This window comes from Narcine bancroftii, chromosome 4, assembly GCF_036971445.1.
Source record: "Narcine bancroftii isolate sNarBan1 chromosome 4, sNarBan1.hap1, whole genome shotgun sequence".
Classification (NCBI taxonomy): domain Eukaryota; kingdom Metazoa; phylum Chordata; class Chondrichthyes; order Torpediniformes; family Narcinidae; genus Narcine; species Narcine bancroftii.
Window position 1 is genome coordinate 74392421 of NC_091472.1, and position 24778 is coordinate 74417198.

Below are 24778 nucleotides of genomic sequence, written 5' to 3' on the forward strand. Positions count from 1 at the left end.
GCACAGAAACAGGCCAGTTTGGCTCTACTTGTCCATGACAAACATCTTCTCCCACCTAGTTCCACTGACCTGCATTTGGCCCATAACCCTCCACACCTCTCCTGTCCATATACCTATCCAACCTTTCCTTGAATATTAACATCGATCTTGCTTCTCCCACCACTGTCAGAAACTAATTCCATACTCCCACCACCCTCTGCATGAAGAAATTCCCCCTTATATTTCCTTTAAACTTTCCCCCTTTTACTCTCAATCCATGCCCTCTTGATTGAATCTCCACCACTCTCAGTGGAAAAACCCTTTCCACCTTGACTCTCCCTTATAATTTTGAATACATCTATCAAATAATCCCTCAACCTTCTATGCTCCAGAGAATAAAGTCCCAGCCTGCTCAACCGTTCCTTGTAACTCAAACCCTGAAACCCCAGCAACATTCTCGTAAGCCTCCTCTTCACTCTCTCGATTCTGTTTATATCCTTCCTGTAATTCCGTAACATTTTGGCAGTTTCCGCAAAACAGGACGTCATGCGCTGGAGAGATGGCTGCTGAAGATCCAACTGTGCTGGGTGGGTCACGTCTCCAGAATGGAGGACCATCGCCTTCCCAAGATCGTGTTATATGGCGTGCTCTCCACTGGCCACCGGAACAGAGGTGCACCAAAGAAGAGGTACAAGGACTGCTTAAAGAAATCTCTTGGTGCCTGCCACATTGACCACTGCCAGTGGGCTGATATCGCCTCCAACCGTGCATCTTGGCGCCTCACAGTTCGGCAGGCTGCAACCTCCTTTGAAGAAGACCACAGAGCCCACCTCACTGACAACAGGCAAAGGAGGAAAAACTCAACACCCAACCCCAACCAACCAATTTTCCCTTGCAACCGCTGCAACCGTGCCTGCCTGTCCCGCATCGGACTTGTCAGTCACCAACGAGCCTGCAGCAGATGTGGACATACCCCTCCATAAATCTTCATCCGCGAAGCCAAGCCAAAGAAAAGAAAAAAGAAAGAAAAAGAAGAAAGAAAGAATTCCATAACCAAAACTGCACAAAATATTCCAAATTTGGCCTCACCAATGCCTTATACAATTTCAACATAACATCCCAACCTCTGTGATCTATGCTCTGATTTATGAAAGCCAACATACTAAATGCCTTCTTCACCACCCTATCCACATGTGATTCAACTTTCAGAGAATTATGTACCTTGACTCCTAAATCCCTTTGTTCCACTGCACTCCTCAATTGTCTACCATTTAATGCTTAAGATCTATTTTGATTAGTCCTACCAAAATGTAGCATCTCACATTTATCAGTATTAAATGTCATCTGCCATCTTTCAACTCACTCTTCTAACTGTCCTAATATCACCCTGTAAGCTTTGATAATCTTCTTCATTGTCCACAACACTGCCAACCTTTGCTTCATCTGCAAATTTACTAATCCAATTTGCCACCCTATCATCCAGATTGTTAATATACATGACAAACAGCAGTGGATCCAGTACCGATCTCTGAGCCACTCCATTCGTCACTGGCCTCCAATTCGACAATTTTCGACCACTCTGGCATCTCCCATCCAACCATTGTTGAATCCATTTCACTACTTCATCATTAATACCTAATGTTTCCACCTCTTATGGGGAACCTTGTCAAAAGCCTTACTAAAGTTTTCAAATAGACAACATCCACTGCCTTCAACCTTTTTAGTAACTTCCTCAAAGAACTCTATAAAATTTGTTAGACATGATCTACCATGTACAAAACCATGCTGATTACTCCAAATCAATCCTTGTCTTTCCAAATACAGTAAAACCTCGTTAGAACGTGGTAGTTGGGGTCCAAGATTTCATTCCGCGTTACAGTCGAGTCACGGAACAAATGCATATGTGTCATGATTCAGGAAGCAGGAAAACAGAATACTGTGACTCAAACCCTATAATAAGACCTTTAAGACCTTTAAACTCCACATACAAGTACACAATCCTTTATCCGGAACCCTTGGGGGACAGTGTGTTCAGAATTTCGGAAAGCCAGATTTATGCCCACCCAAATTGTGCTGCCGTATCCACCCCCACCCATTTCCAGTTGTGCTGCCTTCTCCCCGCCCGCCCAACTCATGCTTCTGGTCTCCCCCCCACCCCCCCCTCACCCGCCCATCGTAAGAGCCCATTTTTGAGTTTGTGACTGTTGGCCACTGTTAGCCTAGCATCCTAAAATCAAGGTTTGGGGTCCACAGACACCCGCACTATAAGTGATTCCGCGGATTAACAAATAACGTTCTAATGAGGTTTCACTGTAGTTGTATATACCATCTCTAAGAACACTTGCCATTAATTTACCCACCACCAAGTATTATTATCTAATTAAATAATTTTCAACCCAAATCAACAAGAAAATGAGCAAATGTTGATTTAATATTTGTTTTATGGAGAAAACAATCAAAATTAAATTAAGAAAGTTGAATGTTTCTTATTTAGATAAAAATATGCTTAGTTTTCTGTCACAAGATTTTTGAACTGAATATGAGAAAATATTTTAATTTTATTTTTAAATGTTTGTACTCATTGAGTAAAAGACTATTCTTTACTCATTGGAGGATGTTTTTATTTCCCCTATCAACCTATCCAATGGCCTTGAGTAAGTTAGACGAATTACTCAAAATATAATGTATTAAAACAGTATTAATACCATTTAAAATTAATTTATAACAGATCATATACAAGTAGTTTACAGATATTGTTGCCCATAGGTTATGGTAACATTTAAATGTAGTACTGACTTTAAGTCACATCTTCGAATAAGTACTCAGTTACTCCCCAACTTGCGACCTATGCAATTTGTGTCCATCTGCATATACGACTGAATTTTTAAAAAAAAGAAAAAATATAACATTTTACGCAGTTTATGTTGTATTTGACAATCTACAACAGGGATACAGAGCATGTAAGAGCCAAGATGTGCATACTTACTTTGTAAGTCAGCGTCCCAGGATCCGTAGGCTGGGTGCACCATCTTGATTCCTGTGCGCATGCGCGAGTCCTTGGTTGGCGCCTGCGCAGTGAGTTAATGTGCTTGAGTTTGGTTGGCACATGTGTGAGAGTTAAGGGTGCAAATTCAATATAATTAAGATGCTTAACTCTTGCACGTGTGCCAACCAAACTCTAATACACGAACCCACTGCGCAGACACCTACTGAAGACTCGCGCACAGGAACCAAGATGGCCGCACCTACCCTACAGACCACGAGACGCTGACTAGCAAGGTAAGTACACAATTCTGACATGTATCCATTCTGAGATATGACCGGTCACTCAGTATGGACGTACGTTCAGGGAGTACCTGTATTTTAATTGTGCTCTAATCAGACTGGAATCTCCTTCAATGGGACGTGCTAATTGTTTTTTCCCTAATTAATGAAATAATATTAAAGGATTCATGTATTTATTTAATTTTAATTTAGATATATAGCACAGTAACCGGTCCTTTTGGCCCACTAGTCCATGCCGCCCAATTGTACGTTTTGAATGATGGGAGGAAACCGAAGCACCCAGAGGAATCCCACGCGGACATGGGGAGAACATGCAAACTCCTTACAGCGTGGGAATCAAACCCTGGTCCTGATTCCTGGTGCAACCCTAACTCTGCTGCTCAAAGATTTCTTCTGATCTGCCTGAAAATTAACAGAAATTTTTATTTTCCTCCATCCTGATCAATTAAATATGCAGCATTTAAAATAAATACTGTAGTATTTGCTGAACTTGTTACCCAAATTATCTGGCTAACATAAGAGCATAAAATCATAAGAAATAGGAGCTGGGGTATCTGACCTGTCAAGCCTGGTCAGCCATTCCATAAGATCTTGACTGATCTAGCTTTGGACTTAGTTCCCCATTAGTCCATCCCCCCTATTTTTCATAAATTAAACTATGTTTTAAATACATTCAATGAGGCAGCCTTAGCTGCTTCCTTGGCAGAGAATTCCACAGATTCTTTGATCTCTGGGAAAAGTAGTTCCTCCTTGTCTAAAACTCCAGTGTTTTCAAGCTACTCAATCTCTCCTCATAAGATCCCTTTTCACTTCTGGAATCAACCTGGTGAACCACCTCTGCACTGCTTTCAAATTCCTTTCTTGTTAGGAGACAAGAACTGCACACAGATCTCCAGGTACAGCATCACCAGTATATTGTACAATTGCAGCAGGACCTCCCTGTTCTTAAATATCAATCCCTCTAGTAGTGAAGGTCAACATCCAATTTGCTTCCTTGATTACCTGCTATAATTTTCACCATTTATACAATAGTCCATTATGTTAGTTTCATCACTATGTTTCATTATGCGTGAAAAATCTGGTTTAATTTCATTCTTTAATGCTGAATAGGTTATTTCAAATGTAATTCTGTAACTTAATTCTGTGAACTTTGAGACTGAGAAGGCTTTAAAGTAACAAGTGAACCCTAAACCTTGTCAGTTTAAAAGCTGGCAACTTGTTCAACATGTGCTTGTGCCCTCAACAACAAGCTGGACAACAATTTTTTTCAAAGGGTTTGCTTCCTGGAAAACAATTGGGAATTATGATAGACAACTTCAAGCTGAACACAAAGATAATTTCAGATTTTCTGTATCATGTAGGAAGTTGGAGAAACATTGCATAATAATGCTGACACATTACATTAGTTCAACTGACAAAATTGTTTTACCACTGATTTTTGTTTGTACTCCGCATCTGATGTCAGTGTCCAACAATAGTCAACCAGTATTGATGGATTCCCTGATACCACTTTTCCATGGTCGCCATGTCCTGGTGAAACTTTTCACCATGCTTGGCACTGACTGCATCAAGGGCAGCAGGGAAGAAGTTAAAGTGCAGATGCAGAAAATAAATTTTCAGAGAAATGTTGCTTTTCATGGTTTTGTATCCATGAAGTAGACTTAAAATAGGACAGGAAATCACAAAAATAGGTTATATCTTAAAAAAACGGCATGTGATAGGAAAATTTTAAGGTGATTATTTTTTTCATGTTCAGCATCCCAAAATCCATAAAATATGCCCAAAAGTGATCAGGAAGGAAAAGTTTTGTTGTCCAGTGTTGTTGATTGTCCTGTTTTATGAAGAACATTTTTAAGACTATTTGGTGGATACATCTTGTGTATTCATGCTAACATATTGAGATACATGTAGATTAATGTGATATTGATTTGAATGTCATTCCCATGCAAACAAAAGGTTGTGCAGTAAGTTGTGGTTTGAAAGGAAATTATTTTATAGAACTGAATACAGAAAGCAATGTTTAAGCTATCTTATTAACAGTATTTGAATGCAATGTCTGTACTGCAAAATTTCCATTATACGGTACCTATGGGGGATCGTGGGTGCCAGAAATGAGAATTTTCCGGTTGACTGAGGCTCACCCTTACAATGCCTAACTAATATACCTGCATTAAGAACACACTGTTTAAAAGACAAAAGACAGAGCAAAATGTAAAGTAATTTGAAAAAATATCACTATTGTACTCTTTACTCATGTAAAGTTCACTTCAATCAAGTAATTTCCATAATTTACAAAATTTAAGTTCAAACCCCAGTCGCTGGTTCTTTAACCATGTTGCGCTAGCCGCTACACTAACTGTGCTGCCATCATAATTAACCTCCCCCTGCCACCAAGTTTACAGATAAGACCTTATTAAGATACCTAATACTAATAAAGATGTAGACTCTTAGTAAGTAGAGATAGGGAGCCACTTTGGGAGAATCGGCATTGACCAGCTCTTCATTCTGGTGTCTCGGTCAGACCCTCAGCTCAACCATCTTCCTTTAAATTTGAACCCCATTTGTTGGCGCTGCCGCAGCATTGCACTAACCACGATACCAGGAGTGGCCAACCTTTTAATTTTTAATTTAAACATGCAGGATGGTAACAGGTCATTGTGGCCCATGAGTTCATGCTGCCCCCAGTATGTACTTGTGGGCCAAAATGGCCTGTTACCATGCTGTATATCTAAAGTAAAAATTGAAAGGTTGGCCACCCCTGCACTATACTTGCAATGCTGCTGTCATAATTAAGCCCCCTCCAACCCCAAGTTTATAGATAAAGCTTTACTAATAAACTTAATAATATTACTAATAAAGCTAAAGACTCTTACCAGGCAGCAATAGGGAGTCACCCCAGAGGCCAGTGGCATTGCCCGGCTCTTCATCCTTGACGCTGCCATTTTATTCTTTATTTTTAAAATATGTTTATTGAGTTTAACATACAAGTATAAATACAGAATTACATAATAATGTAATTATTAATAATGACAATTACATAATAATTCATTTGTATACAAGTAAGCACGCACACAAAAAAAGCCAATGAAAGAAAAAAAGTCAATAAAACTGCATCAATAATTGCCTGTTATACCTCAAAAACGTTTAATAGAAATGATCTAGGCAACAATGTTAAACTCATTTGTAGAAATAACTTGTACAAAATAAAGGGAAATAAAACCAATAAAAAGTAAAACTAGATCTAATCTATCCCCTCCCTCTAATCAAGATTAGCTTATAAATGAATTTTTAAAAATTCAATAATGTGGAACCACTGGCACCCCCCCGGAGAACAGGCAATGAACCACCAAAACATACAGTAATTGTTAATTCTTCCAATTATAAAAAAAATTCTAAAATGGGCCCCACAATTTCATAAATTGAAACTTTCTATCTTTAATATTATATCTCATTTCCTCTAAACTTAAATAGGACATTACATCTTATAACCTCTGTGTATAAGTAGAGGATGAATCATCTTTCCATTTCAATAAAATTGCTCGTCTGACTATCAATATGGTAAAAGCTAAAACCTTTTCCTGAGGTACCGATATAAGTTTATCTGAATAATGAGAAAAACCAAACCAAGCAATTAACATACAAGGTTACAAATTAATCTTAAGAATCGTTGATAAAGTTTGGAAATGTCATTCCAGAATCTCTCTAAATTTGGGTACTCCCAAAACATCTGGATCAGAGAAGATTCAGAAAGGTTACATTTCTCACATAATGGATCAACATTTGCAAAAAAAAAAAAACGAGATAATTGAAGTTTGGACATAAGAGTTCTATGTACCACCTTAAATTGTAATAAGCAGTGTCTTGCACAAAATGAGGAATCATTAATCAAGCTGAGAGTAGAGTATCAATCTTCATCTGAAAATGTAAAAGTTCAAATCTCGTTCCCAATCACTCTTGATGCCAGCCATGGGAACTGAATTTAAATCCAATAAATTATTATAGATACATGATGTTAATCCACCAAGAAAATAAAACCATAAATGTGAGTGGCATTGCCCAGCTCTTCATCCTGGGTGTTGCCATTTTATTCAAACACAACTTTATTGAAACTTTATTCTAACAACCAGGGCACATTGCTGGCTGAATGTTTGCTCCCATCTTCATTAAGGGGTTGTATGTTGCTTCAGAAAACATTTACTTTTACAAATTTAAACTTTTATTTAAAACTTTATTTATTCTTATTTTAATTTTATTTGTTTCCTCATGTCTTTTTTTTGCCAGTTTCCAGTTGTTTGAGTTCCGGATAATGGGGATTTTAATGTACTTGGAAAAAATAATCATAAACTCTAGCACTTGATTATTTTTAATTAAACTTTGATTTTCTTTTAACCTCACATTTGATCAATTTTACATAGGATCTCAGAAGACAGGATTTCTAAATGCACTAAAAGACAGTCCTGCAAGATATCCTTTATTGTTACATATGGGGGTAAAATCCCAAAGATGATTTACTGTTCTTTCAGAGAATGCAGTGATGTTTGCTGCCAGGTTGCACTTTTTTATTGATATTCTTCAATGAATTTTTCAATATTTTGTTTGCTGAATATTATATTGAAGACAGTCATAGTGTCACATAGAACAAAAACCAGTCCTTTGGCCCACCATCTCTATGCTAACCATCAAGTACAAATTTATACTAATCATGTTTACCAGCACTTGAACTGGAGCCCTTCATACCTTGACAAATCAGATGTTGTGTGAATAACTCCACCCTCATCTTAGGCAGTGCTTTCAGCCTGAGTACACAAGGTTATTTCTCAGATCACCTCTAAACTCTCTCCCTTACATTAAACCTAAGCTGTTCATTATTAGATTCTGAAAGCTGGATAGATGGATAGCATCTGACACTAACCGGTAACTCGCTTGCAACAATTGAAACTCCTCTTCTTGCTAATTGTCCAGTTCATTTGGTTCTGTGCGATGAATTTCTGGGCGCAAAGAACATTTGGATTTGAAAGAAGTACTCTATTCAATTCAAATTGGAGAAATTGAGTTTGTTCCCAACTTTTGCATTATTTATAAATGACTACCTATGAAGTTGAACATTAGTTGCCTTACTTATAAAGCTGGAAGTTTTTTATTTTTAGTGAAGTTAATTCTGAAAGTATAGTAAATAGTGTGTTCAAGTTTAAGTTTATCATCTGACAGTATATGTACAACCCGTTAAAATAGCGTTTCTCCAGACCATGGTACACATACACACAGTACATAATAATCACATATTCACATAAAGATAGAATTTAAAATACTTTTTTTATCAATATTTTACTTAGATACAGGATACTGTTCATCAATGTTACAGCTTGAAGAAGAAGCTGTTTCTCAGACTGGCAGTTCTAATTTTGATGCTCTTGTACATTCTTTATGGTCATGGATGGAAAGGACCTTCTATAATTCTTTGAACACTGTTTTAGTAATGCTCCCCATAAATGTCAGCAATAGAAGAAAGGAAGACTTGGGTGGCCTTATTTGCCATTTTTATGATCTTAACTTACAGCATGGTGCTTTGCTCTCCTCAACCTCCTTAGGAAGTATAGCCACTGCTGTGCCTTTCTGACTATTGAGGTGTTATGGGTCCAGGATAGGTTACCTTTTATATGCACGCCAAGGAAGTTTATGCTCTCCACAGCAGAACCATCAAAGTGTAATGTACTTTATCATGTCCACATTGACTCTCATGTTGTTGTTCTTACCCCATTTTAGAGTCGTCCAGCTTCCTCTCAGAAAGCTGACTCATTATTGTTACCAATGAGACTAACTACTGTTGTATTGTCTGAAAACTTGATCATTCGTTTAAACTAAATCTGGTACAGGTACACGATCCTTTATCCAGACATTTAAAATCTGGAAAGCTCCAAAATCTGGCAAGTGGGGACCGGCGGCCGGGGGAGACTGCTGGGTGGCCAAGGAACGCGGTTGGGGGAGACTGCCGGGCAGCCGAGGGACCGGTGGTCAGGGGAGATGGCCAAGGGACCGCGGTCGTGGGAGACGGCCGAGGTACTGCGGTCGGGGGAGACGGCCGGGTGGCGAGGGACCGGCAGTCGGGGGATACGGCCGGGCGACTGGAAGGGGGTGGGGGTGAATACGGCAGCACAATTCGGGTGGGCTTTCCGAAATCCAGAAAAATCTGAAATTCGGAACACACTGTCCCCCCAAGGGTTCCAGATAAAGGATCGTGTACCTGTAGTGCAGTTTTGAGTCAGCTCTGAACCGAGGTGTGCCATTTCTCAGTGTGATGGGACTTGAGATTTTGCTGCCAATCCTGATTCACAAAATGACATTATAACAAAATGTTATCATAAAATAGTACAGTGGTCAAGTGCATAACATTTATTTGAAACATATTGACAATATAACATGTTGCATAATTAAACTCTCTGTATAGTCACTTCTACCATTGTTTTTCAGAATGACAAACTCCATAAATATAGGTATGAATTCAACAATGCAGATCTTTTTATTGCTGTCTTTACTCAGTTTGATTTCATTGTTAATCCTTGACTCCATTATTACTGTGCTGGAGGCAATTGTTTGTTTCTTCTCTGTATGGTCAATCCTTGGGCTTTCAGGATTTCATACGTATCTGATTAGCTCAAATCAGACCACAAATGAAGATGTAAGTATTTTAAATTATTTCACATAAATAACATGATTCTCATTGTTAGTTCTTGTTGCCAGTTATTAATTTCTATCACATTCTGATAAGCAAAACAAGAAAGCCGTTTGCAAATCGTAATATCAAGCACAGTTCGCTTCACCATCTATAACCTGAAAGTTAGGCTCAACTAATGTAGTTACCAACCTCATTCATGGCAATCATTATAAAATAAAGACCTACACTGTAGTTGAGAATGAAGATTTGGGTTCCAAACAAACAAGTTCATTTGTCGTGTAGGCAGTGAATTTAAGGGAGCACTTTACTCCGTTGGGGTGAAAGTCAAATTGTAAAGAAGAGGTTCCCCGTTTGTTAGTTGGTAGCCTAGGAGGTTGTTTGGGGGACAAGGAAAAGTGAAATCGATTAGGGTTCCTTTTTTAAACAATTATATAGTTATTTCATGAATTCTTGGTCAGAACATACAGTAAGTAAGTGTTATCAATGAGAATGTCTCTGTTATCAACAGTGAAACAGTGGGCTACAAGACTAAAAATCAACGAAGGATACCCATGGGGGTTAGAATCAAGACTGAGAAAGTATATAAACCATTTAGTTTTCTCAGTTTAATCATTTTGAATGCACAGCCATTAATCTGATAAGCATTTTAAAATGGAATCTGTCCAAGTGGACCCATGTAATATTTTGTACTGAACATAGTTTCTGGTGATACGGGAAGGGGCAACGCCAAATATCTAGACTGGGCTGGGTGAAACAGAACTCGGTTACCCAGCCATCAGCAACAATTGCAAGCTCAAACCAAGAATAAATAGATTAAATTAGATTGCATTGTTTTAATGCTTACAAAACTAAAATAAAAGAAAGTTGACTCTAAGTTTAAAAATTAGAATATTTAACCAAGATTTGGGAATGAAAGGACTGATACTAGATGGTTGAAGTGCAACATGAAGGCAGACTTTTCTGTGGCTTGAATTGATCAGTCTTGTAGAGGTAGCATATGTGGCCTATCTGGATACAATCATTACAACAATTTTTTTAGACAAAGACAACATCATGCATTGCTTTGCATAAATCAATTGCAAGCAATAAAGTGTAGAAGCGTATAACAAAATAAGCACACTATACTGAAATAGTTGCCTTGAACATTACTCATCGGATTTCCTTTCTGCAAATGTTGTAATTGATGAGAATGAGCAGGACTTGGGGGCTTTATTGTGATCATGCATTAATTCTGCTATGTTGGAGAACTGAAAGTTTGCTACATGCACACATACAGTTGACACTAGACCATGAATGGTCTTTTAAGTATGAATTCATTTTTTGTAAGTTGAAAGAATAAGTCACATACAACTTGAAATTTAATTTTCAGATGGGCGGTTGAAGTACTTACACATTTATTGACTATAATGATTATAGGTGCTATTTTGTATGTTTTAAAATACTAATGTCAATTTTTGTTCTTTGGATATAAACCACAAAATATGGTAAATACTGGTTCAATTTTTATATTCCATTAAGCAGCTTTGAGTATGAGTAATAAATTAATCTATCATGGTCCTTCTCACATGTTAAGTTTTGAAACCACATTTTAAATGTTTATAGCTTCTTTCAGTATTGCAAGTCCCATTGTTGAAAAATCCATGTTAATGATTTTAATTATGGTCTTGCAGATAAAAGGATCCTGGTCAAACAAAAGAAGCAAAGACAATTACAATCCTTATAGCTATGGGAACATCTTCACAAATTGTTGTGCAGCTCTCTGTGGTCCATTGCCTCCAAGGTAGGAAATAATTGCAATGGAGAATCAATCATTGTTCAGCTATTTCTTCCACTTTAGATCTTCCATTTGACATAAAAAGATCAAATGATTTATTGACCCAATACGAGTTTGGATCCTAACTATTTCAATAAAAGATTATGGATTTTTGAATTCACATGAGGAACAAGTATCAATTACATTTTTAAGGCATTGTTGAAAGAAATATTACTAGAGCTATGAATTTAGTTACTGTTCAAGAACTTTTATAATTTTAATAAAGCAAATGGACTATTAATCTGTGTCACTGCCATTAAAAGAACAGCTGGTAGGAAATGCATGAGACACTTGAAATGCCTTATTTCTTCGCTGTTCTTTATTTTGCCAACTCTGTCTATTCTGATGGATAGCAGTAACTCAGTATTCTCACTGTTGGAAATATTTAATTCAAATAAATGCCAGTGGTGTTATCAGCATTGTTCCTTGGTCTAGTTTTTTTTCAGTCTGCCACATTAGATAACTTAAACCAGAACCGAGATTCAATTAAATCCAGTGTGCTTCAACTTAATTTACCTGAAGCTGTCATGCTAAATTGTTCATTGAAGCAAGTCTGATAGTGACATTCAGTACTTGGTTTACCTCTTATCCTTGCAAAGGTGGGGGATAACTGAAGGGAACATAGAAATGTTATTAAATTATAACTGTTGCTTTCAAATATTTCTAATGTTCTATCATAAATATGAAGACGCTTACATTAATGTCATTCCAGTTTATTGCAACATTGCTTTTGTTCTTTTTTAATAGCTTAATTGATCGAAGAGGAACGATCCAGTCAGATACACCACAGCCAGTTGTGCCACCAAATGGAATCACCACATATGGGGCCACACAAACTCAGAGCAACATGGTAGGATCCATACCATAGTGTTGCTCACCAAGACCCTGTCATTGTTTAGTTCCATCATCCTCCTTCCATCTCTTTCAGTAATTCAATTTCAGCGACTCCAGCAAAACAAAGTCTCCTAAAAGCAGCTGATGCAAGTTACTGTAATTAAAGAGGTGTCCTGAACACTCGAACAACCTGATTACTTCACAGGAACGTGTGTGAGGTCAGCTTTCAGCTGCTTGAAAATTTTATTTTTCCTGTTCAGAAGGAAGAATATTTGCATCTGAGGCTGAATGCAATAACTAAGGAAGGAAAGGAATATGAAATTCCATTTGTTCTTTTCACAAATGGCAAAACTACATTTTAAATACAGATTGCAGTAGTACCAAGATAAAACCTGACTTTTCAAAAATATCTCTAGGATATTGATGTGGAAAACATATCCATAAATTGCATCAAATTGACAGCACAGAAACCAGCAAATGGGTGTGTACTTGTATTTATGCGTTATGCAGGTTTCCTCACACACAAGTTCACCTAATTTTTCCTGTAGGTTTTTCTTTCTTCTACTTATCTGGATTACCCTTAAGGGTAGCCAGCTGTTTGACTCTGCTGTCCCTTCAGTGGTTGATTCAGAGTCTAACCCTTCTTTAAGGGAAGAGACATTTCTCCTGAATTTTCGTTAGGTTTATTCAAGACTATCATGAATATCATATCTCTCATTTCTATACTTATAGAAGTATCTGAAGCTGCTGCAACCATTCACAGACTGTGGTTTGTGGTGTGGGGTCAGTAATCGGGTTCTTCCTAAAACTCATCTGTTCCAGCATGAAACAAGCTAGAATCTTATTCCTAAATCTGGTGAAAACTATGGCACAAACTAGAACCAACAAAGTGCAGCTAACCATGAAATTTGCAGATGCTGGGATCTAGTGCACCACCCAAAAGTGAGAAACCCAGCAGGTCATGCAGCATCCAGAGGAAGCAAACTGCTGTTGACACTTCAGTCCTGAAATTAATTCCTTGGTGTTTACCAATTTCAATCATGTCTATTTTTGTGCTGGTACATTCTTTTTAGATGGTTAATTACCAGGCTTGGATAAAATATTTCCAATGCTCAAGAGAAACACGATAAAATTTGGAGTGCAAAGGAAAGTAGTAATTTGGGTTTTTTTTTAAATTGGCTTAGAGGATTAAATTAAATGTAAGGGAACTTTAATGAAGCTAGATGACTGTGACCAGAGGTTCCTTAGGGCTCAGTGCTAGCTTTCTTGTTTTTTTTATGAATTGGGTATAAATATAGAAGATACATTTAAGAAGCTTGTATGAAATCAAAATTGGCTTAATAATTGATGAGGAAACTGGAGGAGCAGAAAGTGATGAATATAATTCATTCCAAAGGAACTGTGCAGGAGTGTTGTTGGAGATGGAAAACATGCCATGGAATTCTGAGAAGTGTAGAGGATATAAAAGAGTGGCCAAGAATGCTAAGATTGTAGACTACAAAGGAAGTCATAGTAGAATTCTATAAAGTGCTAGACAGTCTGCAATTCCTCTGTAGAGTGTTTTGGTTACCACAGTAAAGGAAGGGCTAAATGGTGATAAAGAGGATGCATAAGAAATTTACAAGAATGTTGCCAGGGGCTGGAGTTGTCTTTAGAACAAAGGAAGCAATGGGGATGTTTAAATGTGATGTATGAAATCATGAAAAACTGAAGCAAGGTGAACAGGAAGGGGTCAATTGCTTAGTAGCCTGGTGAATAGCGATGGGACATTAAATATAGTTCAATCATCCACCACTACTCTCTGGCTTCTCCGGTCCAGCCATTGTCGAATCCATTTCACTACTTCTCAATGAATAGGGTCTGAATCTTAATGACCAACCTCCCATGTGGGACCTTGTAAAAGGCCTTACTAAAGCCCATGTAGACAACATCCACAGCCTTTCCTTCATCAGTTTTCTTGGTAACATCTCGAGAAACTCTATAAGTTTCATTTCACTACCTGCCACGAATAAAACTATGTTGACAATCCCTAATCAACAAACATCCTTGCTGATCCAATTTACCACATTATCATCCAGATCATCGATAGAGATGACAAACAACAATGGTCCCAATATATAACCATGTCTTCATTTGGAATGGCCACCCTGGTTTCTGGCTATCCAAATAATTTTTTATCCAATCTCTTAGAACACCTTACAATAATTTACCTACTATTGACGTCAGGCTCACTGGACTATACTTCTGGAGCCTTTTTTTAAAAATGGAACCTGAGCTACCCTCCAATCCTCTGGCAACACACCCTTGACTAAGGACATTTTAAATATTTCTGCCAGAGTCCCTGCAATTTATACACTAGCCTCCCTCAAGGCCTGAGGGAATATCTTGTTAGACATAGAGGATTTATCAAACACTTATTTGCCTTTAGAAATCCATAGGATTTCCCTTCACATTGTCTGCCAAATCAACCTCATGTCTTCTTTTAGCCTTCCTCGTTTCTTTCTTGAGGTTTTTCTTGCATTTTATGTACTCAAGTACCTCATTTGCCTGTACCTGCTATACACCTCTCTCTTCTTCCAAACCAGATTCCCAATATCCCTCGAAAACCAAGGTTCCCTATGCCTGGGAATTGTCGATCAGTGTTGGGCAAACTATTGGAGAGGATTCTCAAGGACAGGATTTACGAGCATTTAGACAAGTCTTCTCAGGGATAGTTGGCATGTGTTTGTGAGAAGAAGGTAGTGCCTCATGAGCCTAATTGAATTTTAGGAGATAACAAAAGAAATTGATGAACATAGGGCAGCAGATGTGGTGTATATGGATTTTGGTAAAGCATTTGACAATGTTCCCTGTGGAAGACTCATTCAAAAAGTCATGAGGCATAGAACCTTGGATGTGAGGATTCAGAATCAGTTTGCCTGTAGAAACCAGAGAGCAGTAGTAGACAGAAAGTATTCTGCCTGGAGGTCGGTGACAAGTAGAATTCTGGTGTTCTGGGACCTGGCTCTTCATGATTTTTATAAATGACAAGGACGAAGAAGTAGAGGGATGGGTCAGTAAGTTTGCAGATGATACGAAGGTTAGAGGTATTATGGATAGTTTTGAAATTTGGCGTAGGTTACAACAGAATGGAGAGTTGGGTGGATGTGGCAGATGGAGTTCAATCCGGATAAGAGTGAGGTGATGCATTTTGGAAGGTGAAGCTTTTTTTAAATTTTTTTTTATTTTTCACACTATGAACCATATTAACTAAAATACACACAAACATTTCCCTCTTGAATATACACAGTGTCATTTTCTCCCCTTTTTCCCCCCTCCCTTCCCTCCCTCCTTCCCACCCCCCTCCCTACCCACTAAACATTCAACATATACAATACAATAAACCCATTAAACAATATCATCACACAATGAAAATAAGCAAGAAAATTGTGTCATCTACTTTTACACACTGGGTCAGTTCATTTTGACTTCTTCTCTTTCTATCATTTTAGGGGGTGGAGGTCCGCGGTAGGTCCTCTCTGTTGTGTTCCATGTACGGTTCCCAAATTTGTTCGAATACTGTAACGTTATTTCTTAAATTATATGTTTTTTTTTCAAATGGAATACTTTTATTAATTTCTATGTACCATTGCTGTACTCTCAGGCTCTCTTCTGATTTCCAGGTTGACATTATACATTTTTTTGCTATCATATTGGAAGGTGAAGCTTGAAGACAGAGTACATGGTTAATGGTTAGACTCTTAACAGTGTGAAAGAACAGAGGGACCTTGGGGTTCAAATCCATAGATCTCTCAAGGCTACCATGCAAGTTGATAGAATACCTAAGAAGGCCTATGATATGCTGAGCGCCATTTGTCGGGGGGTTGAATTCAGGTAATGTTGCAGCTCTATAAAACTCTGGTTAAAGAACATTTGGAAGATTGTGTTCAGTTGCGGTCACTCATTACAAAAACTATGTGGAAGCTATGGAGAGAATGCAGAGAAGATTTACCAGGATGTTACCTGAATTGGAAAACGTGTCTTATGAAGCCAGGTGAAGGATGAGAGGTGACTTAATAGAGGTCTACAAGATTACAAAAGAGATGGATAGGGTGGACAGCCAGCACCTTTTTCCCAGGGCAAGATTAGCAAACAGCAGAGAACATCTGTACAAGGTGAGGGGAGGAAAGTTTAGGGGAAACATCAGGGGTAAATATTTTGCAGAGGCTCCAATAGCTCAGTGGTTATAGCACTGGTCATGTAAACCAGGGGTCGCAAGTTTGTTCCTTGCTGGGGCCTCATTTCTGTAAGAGGTGCTTGACAAAGTGGTGACTCTGTCTTCCTTATGGTGGACAAAGTTAAAGAATTTTCTGTATGTTACATTCTAAATGTAGTATTACCTGACAATGATGGAACCTTTAACCTTTAGTGGGTGCCTAGAATGCATTTCCAGGGATGGTGATGGAGGCTGGTACAATAGGTACAATAGGGACAATAGACTTCACCAAAGTTTTCTTATGTTTTAGAAAAGATTAATAGTCACCATACTTTGAGATTATTTAAACTACATGTGGAAGAAATGATAAAAATTTTAGAAACTAAACAATACAAATTCACTTGGATAATTTTCAGAAAAGAAAACTGGATAGCATCCAGGGCAGCTCAGAATGTTGCCTTAAGCTGTCGGGTTGCAAATACTTTTTTCCAATCAGTTTTTAAATAGGCATAGAAACAACTTTTTTTCAAATTTATTTGTTGATATTGTTATTGTTGGTAATTTTGTTATTTGTGTTTTCACAACTTAAAACCATATTTATTTAACACAAATTCAATTTGTTCTTTTCCAAGAAAACTTGTCTGTGTTTTACTATTGAATTTATTATTTTGTTGCGAATATTTGGATGACAGCCTTCATTTTGATATTTCCTCTGTTTTAACGTATAGCAACAGAAATACCTGGATTTATTGCTAAAGCTTATCCACAAGATCATACTCTTGAAACAGATGGGAGATCATCATGTACATCAATTTATTACCATACATTTAAGAAAAAGATTGGGTTACCTCTGTTCCACTTGCTCACACAACCAAAACAAGAATAAGGATTGAACTGTTCAGTTAATGCTAAGCATTATGGGGACAAAGCCTTCAATTTATTTGCTGTTAAAGTCAAACATGTGTAAAGCAGGCGCTTCAGTCCAATCCATCCATGACAACCAAGTAGGCATTCTGGGCTAGTCCCATTTGCCTGCATTTGGGCCATATCCTTCCCATCCTCATTCTGGATAGGATTGTGCAGCAGACTGCACAATTTCATGGATTTCCAGGTGGTTTAAGGAACTTGATCACAACCAATGAGTGATTCTCCCATTCATAAGTGAACATACCAAGCAAAGATCTGAAAATGAACAGTCCATGTGGACAGTCTTGGGAGTCTCATAGTTTTTTTTAAAATCTGGGGCTTTACTGAGATGGAGATATTAAAGCTTGTCGACGTTCTTGAAGAATCATAAACAGTCTCTGGTGTTGGCATGTACCACCTTATCATGTGGGCTTAAATCCAATTCCATTAGAAGACATGAGGATTCAACAGAACTCAGGGAAAATGTTCTACTCAAATTCTGCAGCAAGTCTGTTCAGGTGTTGGGGACACTTGCTTACATTTGTTTTGAGTAATTATAGAATTTGATCAAATAAATAGATCTAAGTTCCCAAAACTAAACTTTTACCACTTGAAAAACAAATGCTGCTGGAAGAGCTCAGTGGGTCAAGCAGTATGAGTGGGAGAAAAAGAAAGGTTAACATTATGAGCTAAGCACTTTATTCAGATCTACCTGTCTCCAATTTACCAATCGCCTCCCTTTTAACATTTCAGTTTTGATATTTTCACTTGCTTCACTATGACATGAACGAAGGCCATGGAATATTGCTCACTCAGTCATCATTCTGCCCCTTCTCTGTGTTACCTTTTCTCTCTTCCATCCTCATTTACATACCCTGATAACCTACCACCTACTTAACCTAGGTGTAATTTGCAGTGGTCAGATTTTAAATCAGTCCAACAAATCCACTTTTGTCTAAGGTGAATTATATTTACCAAAATCAAAGGGCAGATTAACAGCTAACAATGAGGTACTGTATATCTAAGCATGTACAGAAGTTCTGCTTGTACATAAAATTAATTGAATTGGTAGTTGCTTCAGGTATAATCAGCCACCAACTTCTGAGAGAAACTGGAAATTTGAAGCATTTCTGACTCAATTCTTCCGGTTTGTGCTGGGATGATTGCATAAAATGCACTAATATATTTACACCAGAGATAGCTGTCCATTGACAGTTTCTCTGGTGTAAATATATAGCACAATTTTTGTACTCTGAAGCAATCATCCTTATGCCAAAGACAAAGATGACTTTTAAGAAGACTCAAATAAAAACAGCAAATGGAACTTTCTTTGAGATAAGTGGTCAATACTGTTGTTTTCCACTAAACCTGAAATTCTGAGCTTGTGTCCTTATGAAATATTTAAATTTAGACATCCAGCACGGTTTCAGGCCATTTCGGCCCAAGAGGCTGTGCCTACATTTTAATCTTTGATTTTTGATTGATATCAATTTATATATTGATTCAAAATAATTCTAAATGTTTTTTAGTTGTGTAAAAATAAAAACAAAATGACAGCACTGAATTTTCAATTAACATTGGAATTCAATCTACAGTCAGTCACAGGACAATTTATCTCAATTCTCAATATTTTATTTTGATGTCAATTGTGATACCCTCTGTCTTGAATGCTCCTGTTCACCTTATGTAACTGTAGTGTATTATGAGAAAGTCGTTTGCAGTCTGATTTTAAATTGAGTTGGCCAGGTGGGAATGGGGTAATTCTTTCAATTACAGAATTTTTAAAAAAATGGGCAACACTAACATCAGGAGCCTCAGAGCAGAAAGGCAGAGGTCTGAATCTTACATTTTGTTCCCTCTCTTTACATAATGATATAGAAAGGTGTGAAAGTGGAGGCCAGGTCTCCTCCAACAACGTTAAGAAAACATGTTCATTGTGTTAATCTCTGCCATATATGTTAGTGCAACATGATAGGAAACTCAAGACCATGACATCTGCACTCTCAATCCAGGCTTTATTCATTTAGAGAAAAGCTGTAATATTTTCTAATTGAATATCAAATAATATCTGATGCAGGGTCAAACGAGAGACACTAAGACTTGGTCAAAGAAGTTTTGAGTAGAAAAGAAATGTAGAATGCCTGAAGCTCATTTCAGATTGAGATATGACACAGGTGGAGAACAGCTTTCTTCTGATTCAAACAAGACAGATGGAGCGGTGACTTAAATTCTGAGTTTTTGACTGGTGTTGCAAAATGGTGTTTTTTTTTCCAATATTTAACCATATAACAGTTTATGGCATGGAAACAGGCCACCTCGGCCCTTCAAGTCCACGCCGGTTCACTCAAACAACTCTGCTAGATCCCCCCCGCCTATTCTCCGCCCATAACCCTCCAGAGTACAACCAGTACATTATATCACATACAACCCTAAGATTCTTTTCCCTGAGGGCAAGGTAGAATTGCTACTTATTAGTAGTGCAAAAAAAATGTACACAATGTGACATTTAAACAAATAAACAACTATGCAATACACAAAGGAGAAAAAGAGTCAATAAAGTGCAAATGTAAGAGTCCTTAAATGAGTCCCTGATTGAGTTTGTTGTTGAGGAGTCTGATGGTGGAGGGGTAGTAGCTGTTCCTGAACCTGTTGGTGCAAGTCTTGTGGCACCTGTACTTCTTTTCTGATAGTAGCCAAGAGAACAGAGCATGTGTGGTGTGGATCCTTAACGATTGCTGCTGCTCTCTAATGGCAGCGTTCTCTGTAGATGTTCTTGATGGTGAGAAGGGGTTTGCCTGTGATGTCTTGGGTCTTTCACTGGGTCGGGGGCTTTGGTATCCCAAAACTGTGCTGCAGCCAGTCAGCACACTTTCCACCAAATACCTGTAGAAATTGTCAGGGTTTCCGATGTCATACCAAACCTCTGCAAACTCCTGAGGAAATTGAAGCTCTGATGTGCTTTCTTCACAATGTCCTTAGTGTGTTGGCTCAAGGAAAGGATTCCCCCAATGAAAATTGGATCGTATACATCTGGTTTTCCCTTCTCGGAATCAACGATCAGCTCCTTGGTTATGGTGACATTGAGTGTGAGGTTATTGTTGTGAAATCAAGTTTTCAAACTATATGCTGACTCATCACCTCTTTTTGTACAACCCACTACTGTGGCATCATCAGTGAATTTGTAGATTGTGTTGTTGTTGTACGGAGCCACACAGTCATAGGTGTACAGCAAGTAGAGCAGGGGGGCTAAGAACTCAGCCCTGTGGTGGTGCTCCAGTACTGATGAAGATTGTGGAGGAGATGTTCTTATAGATCCCTACTGATTGTGGTCTATAGGTGAGGAAATCAAGGATCCAATTACACAGTGGGCTATTGAATCCCAGGTCTTGGTCTTTGCTGATCAGTTTTGAGTGGATGATGGTGTTAAATGCTGAACTTTAGTCAATAAAGAGCATCCTGATGTATGCATCTTTGCCACCTGGTGTTCCAGGATTTTATGTCGAGCCAGTGAGATGGCATCCACCATAGACCTGTTGCTACAATAGGCAAATTGGAACAGATCCATGACGTTGATCAGACAGGAGCTGAAATGCATCAGCATCAGCCTTTCAAAACAGTTCATCGCTGTTGATGTGAGTGCCACTGGTCAATAGTCATTTAGGCAGGTTACCACACTCTTGTTGGGCACCAGTACGATTGATGCCTGTTTGAAACAGGTGGGTACCACAACCTGCCAGAGTGAGATGTTGAAGGTATCTGTGAATACATTTGTAAGTTGGTCAGCACAAAGTTTTGATACTCAGCCAGGTACTCCGTCTGGATTGGATGCTTTCCTCAGATACACTCTCTTGAAGGCAGCCTGCATATCATTCTTGCATTATCAAATGGCTCTGTTATACGACTGATATTTAGTCAAGTCTGCCATTTTTGTATTATCCATTATAGATGTGGTTGTACCTGCATTTAATTAATCCACATTCCCTTTAATACACCTCATCTCTCAATAAATTTCCTCAATTTCCATTTTGTAGCTAATTATTATTTTCCCTTTTCATTTGATCCTGTCTCTTGCCTCATATGCTGATTGTGTTTGCATGAACAAAGTCTTTTTGTCTTTTAGAGGATGTATCTGATCAAATACTTGAACACTTCCACTGCATGGTTCTTTCAATAGTACTGCCTTGCCCAATGTGGAAATTAATTTCACATCCATTCATAATTTTGCTTTAGATTTTAAGATTAAATACATTACTGAATTTCACTCCTCCATTAAAAGAAATGTGTTCTTTGGGATTCAACAAAGGAATTAAAACTCAAGTGAATAATATTCTCAAACATTGACATGGATGGATCTTTTGTTTACTCATTAGTAATTTAAACTTTAAGATTGTCACCATGGAAACCAGTTAAAAGTTATCCATTTAAACAAGAAAGACAAAGAGAAAATAAGGAAGTAATTTTTTTAAGTAGTTTTTCAACTTTTGATTGCCTTTGTCATGGTATATTTAAGTCATTGTATTTGATAATGCAATTTCTATATGATAACTTGGAACAATTACTTATAGAATGAATGTTGTATTTTCCTCCTTCCCAGAAAATACAGTATTAATTTATGCATGTTGACTTTAGATTTCATTATAATGTGGACAAAACTCATCTAGCATTTTTATCACTGAAAACATTGCTTTGTTTTAAACCCTTCTTTGCAATATTCTGGTAAATACTTTTTGAATTTTCATGGATTTAAAAAAATCCATAGTAGGTTTAAGAAAACCATCTCCCATCCCACCCACCCCCCTCCCCCCCCACCTTCCTGGCATTTTTACTGCTGGACATATAGTACTTCAGTACAGAAATTCTACTCAATAAAACTTTCATGGCCTAACTATTATCTTACAATGTAATACTTGAAATTACTTTAATTTCACTGCTGGTAATATTAGTTAATGCTGACTGATGTCAAGTGATTCCACTTTCACTTCCTAAATTGTGCTGAAGTTATATCCTGGCCAAATGAGTTTCCAGTCACTAATCCAAAAAGGGCAAGAATGAGAGCAATTAATTTTGGGGTTAGTATTTGTAGCTTTTAGAAATGGGCATCACTGAAGAACAATGATGAAGGTCTGAGAAACTGAGGCAGTCCCTTGTTCTGTATTTTGACCCTGAACTCTTAAGCATGTGGCGATTGATGTGCCTTTTTATTGACTGTAACTCTCTTCAGGGAATGTATGTCCACTAATGTCGGAGGTATTATTTCACTTTTGAATGTGATATCAGATTATTCATCGGTTATCTTCAGATACCCAAAGTTGGACATGCCCAGTGTTATGCATAAATTTAGTACTTGAGCATAATTGAGATAGTTATGGTTGGTGTCCTCTTATCAATGTAAATTTTTCTGGATTATTTTGTTTAGAATTAGATCATAATCAAATTATTTAAATTTGTGCTGTTTTAAATTATGCACTGCCTATTGTTGCTTCCTTCTTGAAAGAGAATTTGTAATTAGTTTCACATTCCTCATTTTTGCTCCTTCCCAACTTATTATTTTTCTATCAAGAGGTCTCGCCATTTCATCCCTTTATTAAGTCACTTCTCATGCATCTCTACCTCAAATATTTTCACCCTTTTCTCATAACTAAAGTTTCATATCGCTGCTAAGATCCTGATGTCTCTTTTTCTTTTGCCATGATCTTTGCATCATTTCTTAAATTTGGTACTCTCTATTAACTAGGCATGCCACATTTAAGGATTTACACATATACACAGCAACTTTTTAAATTTTCTAAGTCATCATTGTAATGTACCAGCTATCTACATTAGTCCTTCCACTTGTTCACATTGAGTACCATCTGGCATTCTGTCACTGAATCCGAGGACTATTTTCATTATTATCCTACTTTGTGCCAAATGTTGTGTTATCTGCAATAAACAGCCATGGAGAATGTCATTTTATTTTCAATGCTGGCAATATTATTTCACGCCTATTCAAGATTTTACTTAGCTATTACGTTTTATTAACTTAAATAGAATGTAATAAAATTGTAATTTTATATTGAGCAGGAAGAAAGAGTAGTTGCATCTGAAAATGGCTGAAATTTGGAGGATAAATGTTAAACTATTACCTGCCAAGTTTATATATTCAGTAGCTAATAGGAGATCAGCAAGGCATCAAATGCAATCCCAAATCTGTTTGATTTGCTGATGTTTGCCTGGGAACTAAAATGCATCATTACCCTGTTTTATGGAGATTCAAATAACAGTATCTATATTGATCTCACCAGCCTACCAATGTTCATTGTTGGATTGTCACATTTCAAATGTTTCCATTTAAGCAAAGTTCTGGCCTTTTTGAGAAAAACCAACATCTGGGTAGGAAGTAACATTCAAGTTATGAAAATAAAAGTTTGAAGATAAACCCACACTTTCTTTGAGCCTGTGAGTAGTGCTCCTGCAGATTTTCTACAATCAGCGAATTATTTTGCTATGTATGCAGTGTTTAACAAGCTGTAAACGTTTGCATGAAAGTTGCATGTATTTTCTCGCAATAAATATGCATGATAAATTCATGTTGTTATGTATTATTTGCATGGCTTGTTTTCATCTTTTCAACAGCAGTGCTGTGCTGTCCTGACAAATACAGATATAAATTCATAGCAAAACAATATGGCTTTGTAAAAAGTCTGGCGAAAGGTCATTGTAGAATTCTTACAGCAAAGAAGGTGGCTAATTTATGCATTGAGTCTAGTTTGGCTCACATAAGATCAATTTATTTTCAATTACTTAAATGATTTTAATAGAACTTTTGGGGTGTCAAGGAACAGTGCCATTTTGTTTTTGTGCTTCCGTAACATGCTTGCAATTTGGGCAACGTGGTTAGCTTAGCAATTTGCATAACGCTGTAACAGGGCCAGCGATCAGGACCAGGGTTTGAATCCCCCCACAGTTTATAAGGAGTTCGTACTTTCTCCCTGTGACTGCGTTGGTTTTCCCTGGGGGCCCCGGTTTCCTCCCTCTATTTGAAACGTACCGGGGGGTTGTAGGTTAATTGGGTGGCACAGGCTCAAGGACTGAAATAGCCTGTTACTGTGCT

The 24778-nt window shown here is 37.7% G+C and overlaps 1 protein-coding gene and 1 long non-coding RNA gene across 4 annotated transcripts in view; one reads left to right on the forward strand and one right to left on the reverse strand.

The window, feature by feature from the left end:
* LOC138760688 (uncharacterized) overlaps window positions 1-3104 on the reverse strand; it is a 42286-nt gene extending 39182 nt beyond the window's left edge. The window contains exon 1 of the long non-coding RNA XR_011355810.1: window positions 2966-3104. This is a non-coding gene — a long non-coding RNA (uncharacterized lncRNA). The remainder of the gene's footprint in view (window positions 1-2965) is intronic.
* Window positions 1-24778, forward strand: part of zdhhc14 (zinc finger DHHC-type palmitoyltransferase 14) — a 136482-nt gene that overhangs the window by 103308 nt on the left and 8396 nt on the right. For all 3 annotated transcript variants that reach the window (XM_069931625.1, XM_069931626.1, XM_069931627.1), the window contains 4 exons: window positions 7680-7728; window positions 9838-9940; window positions 11608-11717; window positions 12498-12600. In XM_069931625.1, coding sequence (XP_069787726.1) covers window positions 7680-7728; window positions 9838-9940; window positions 11608-11717; window positions 12498-12600 — 365 coding nt within the window. The remainder of the gene's footprint in view (window positions 1-7679; window positions 7729-9837; window positions 9941-11607; window positions 11718-12497; window positions 12601-24778) is intronic.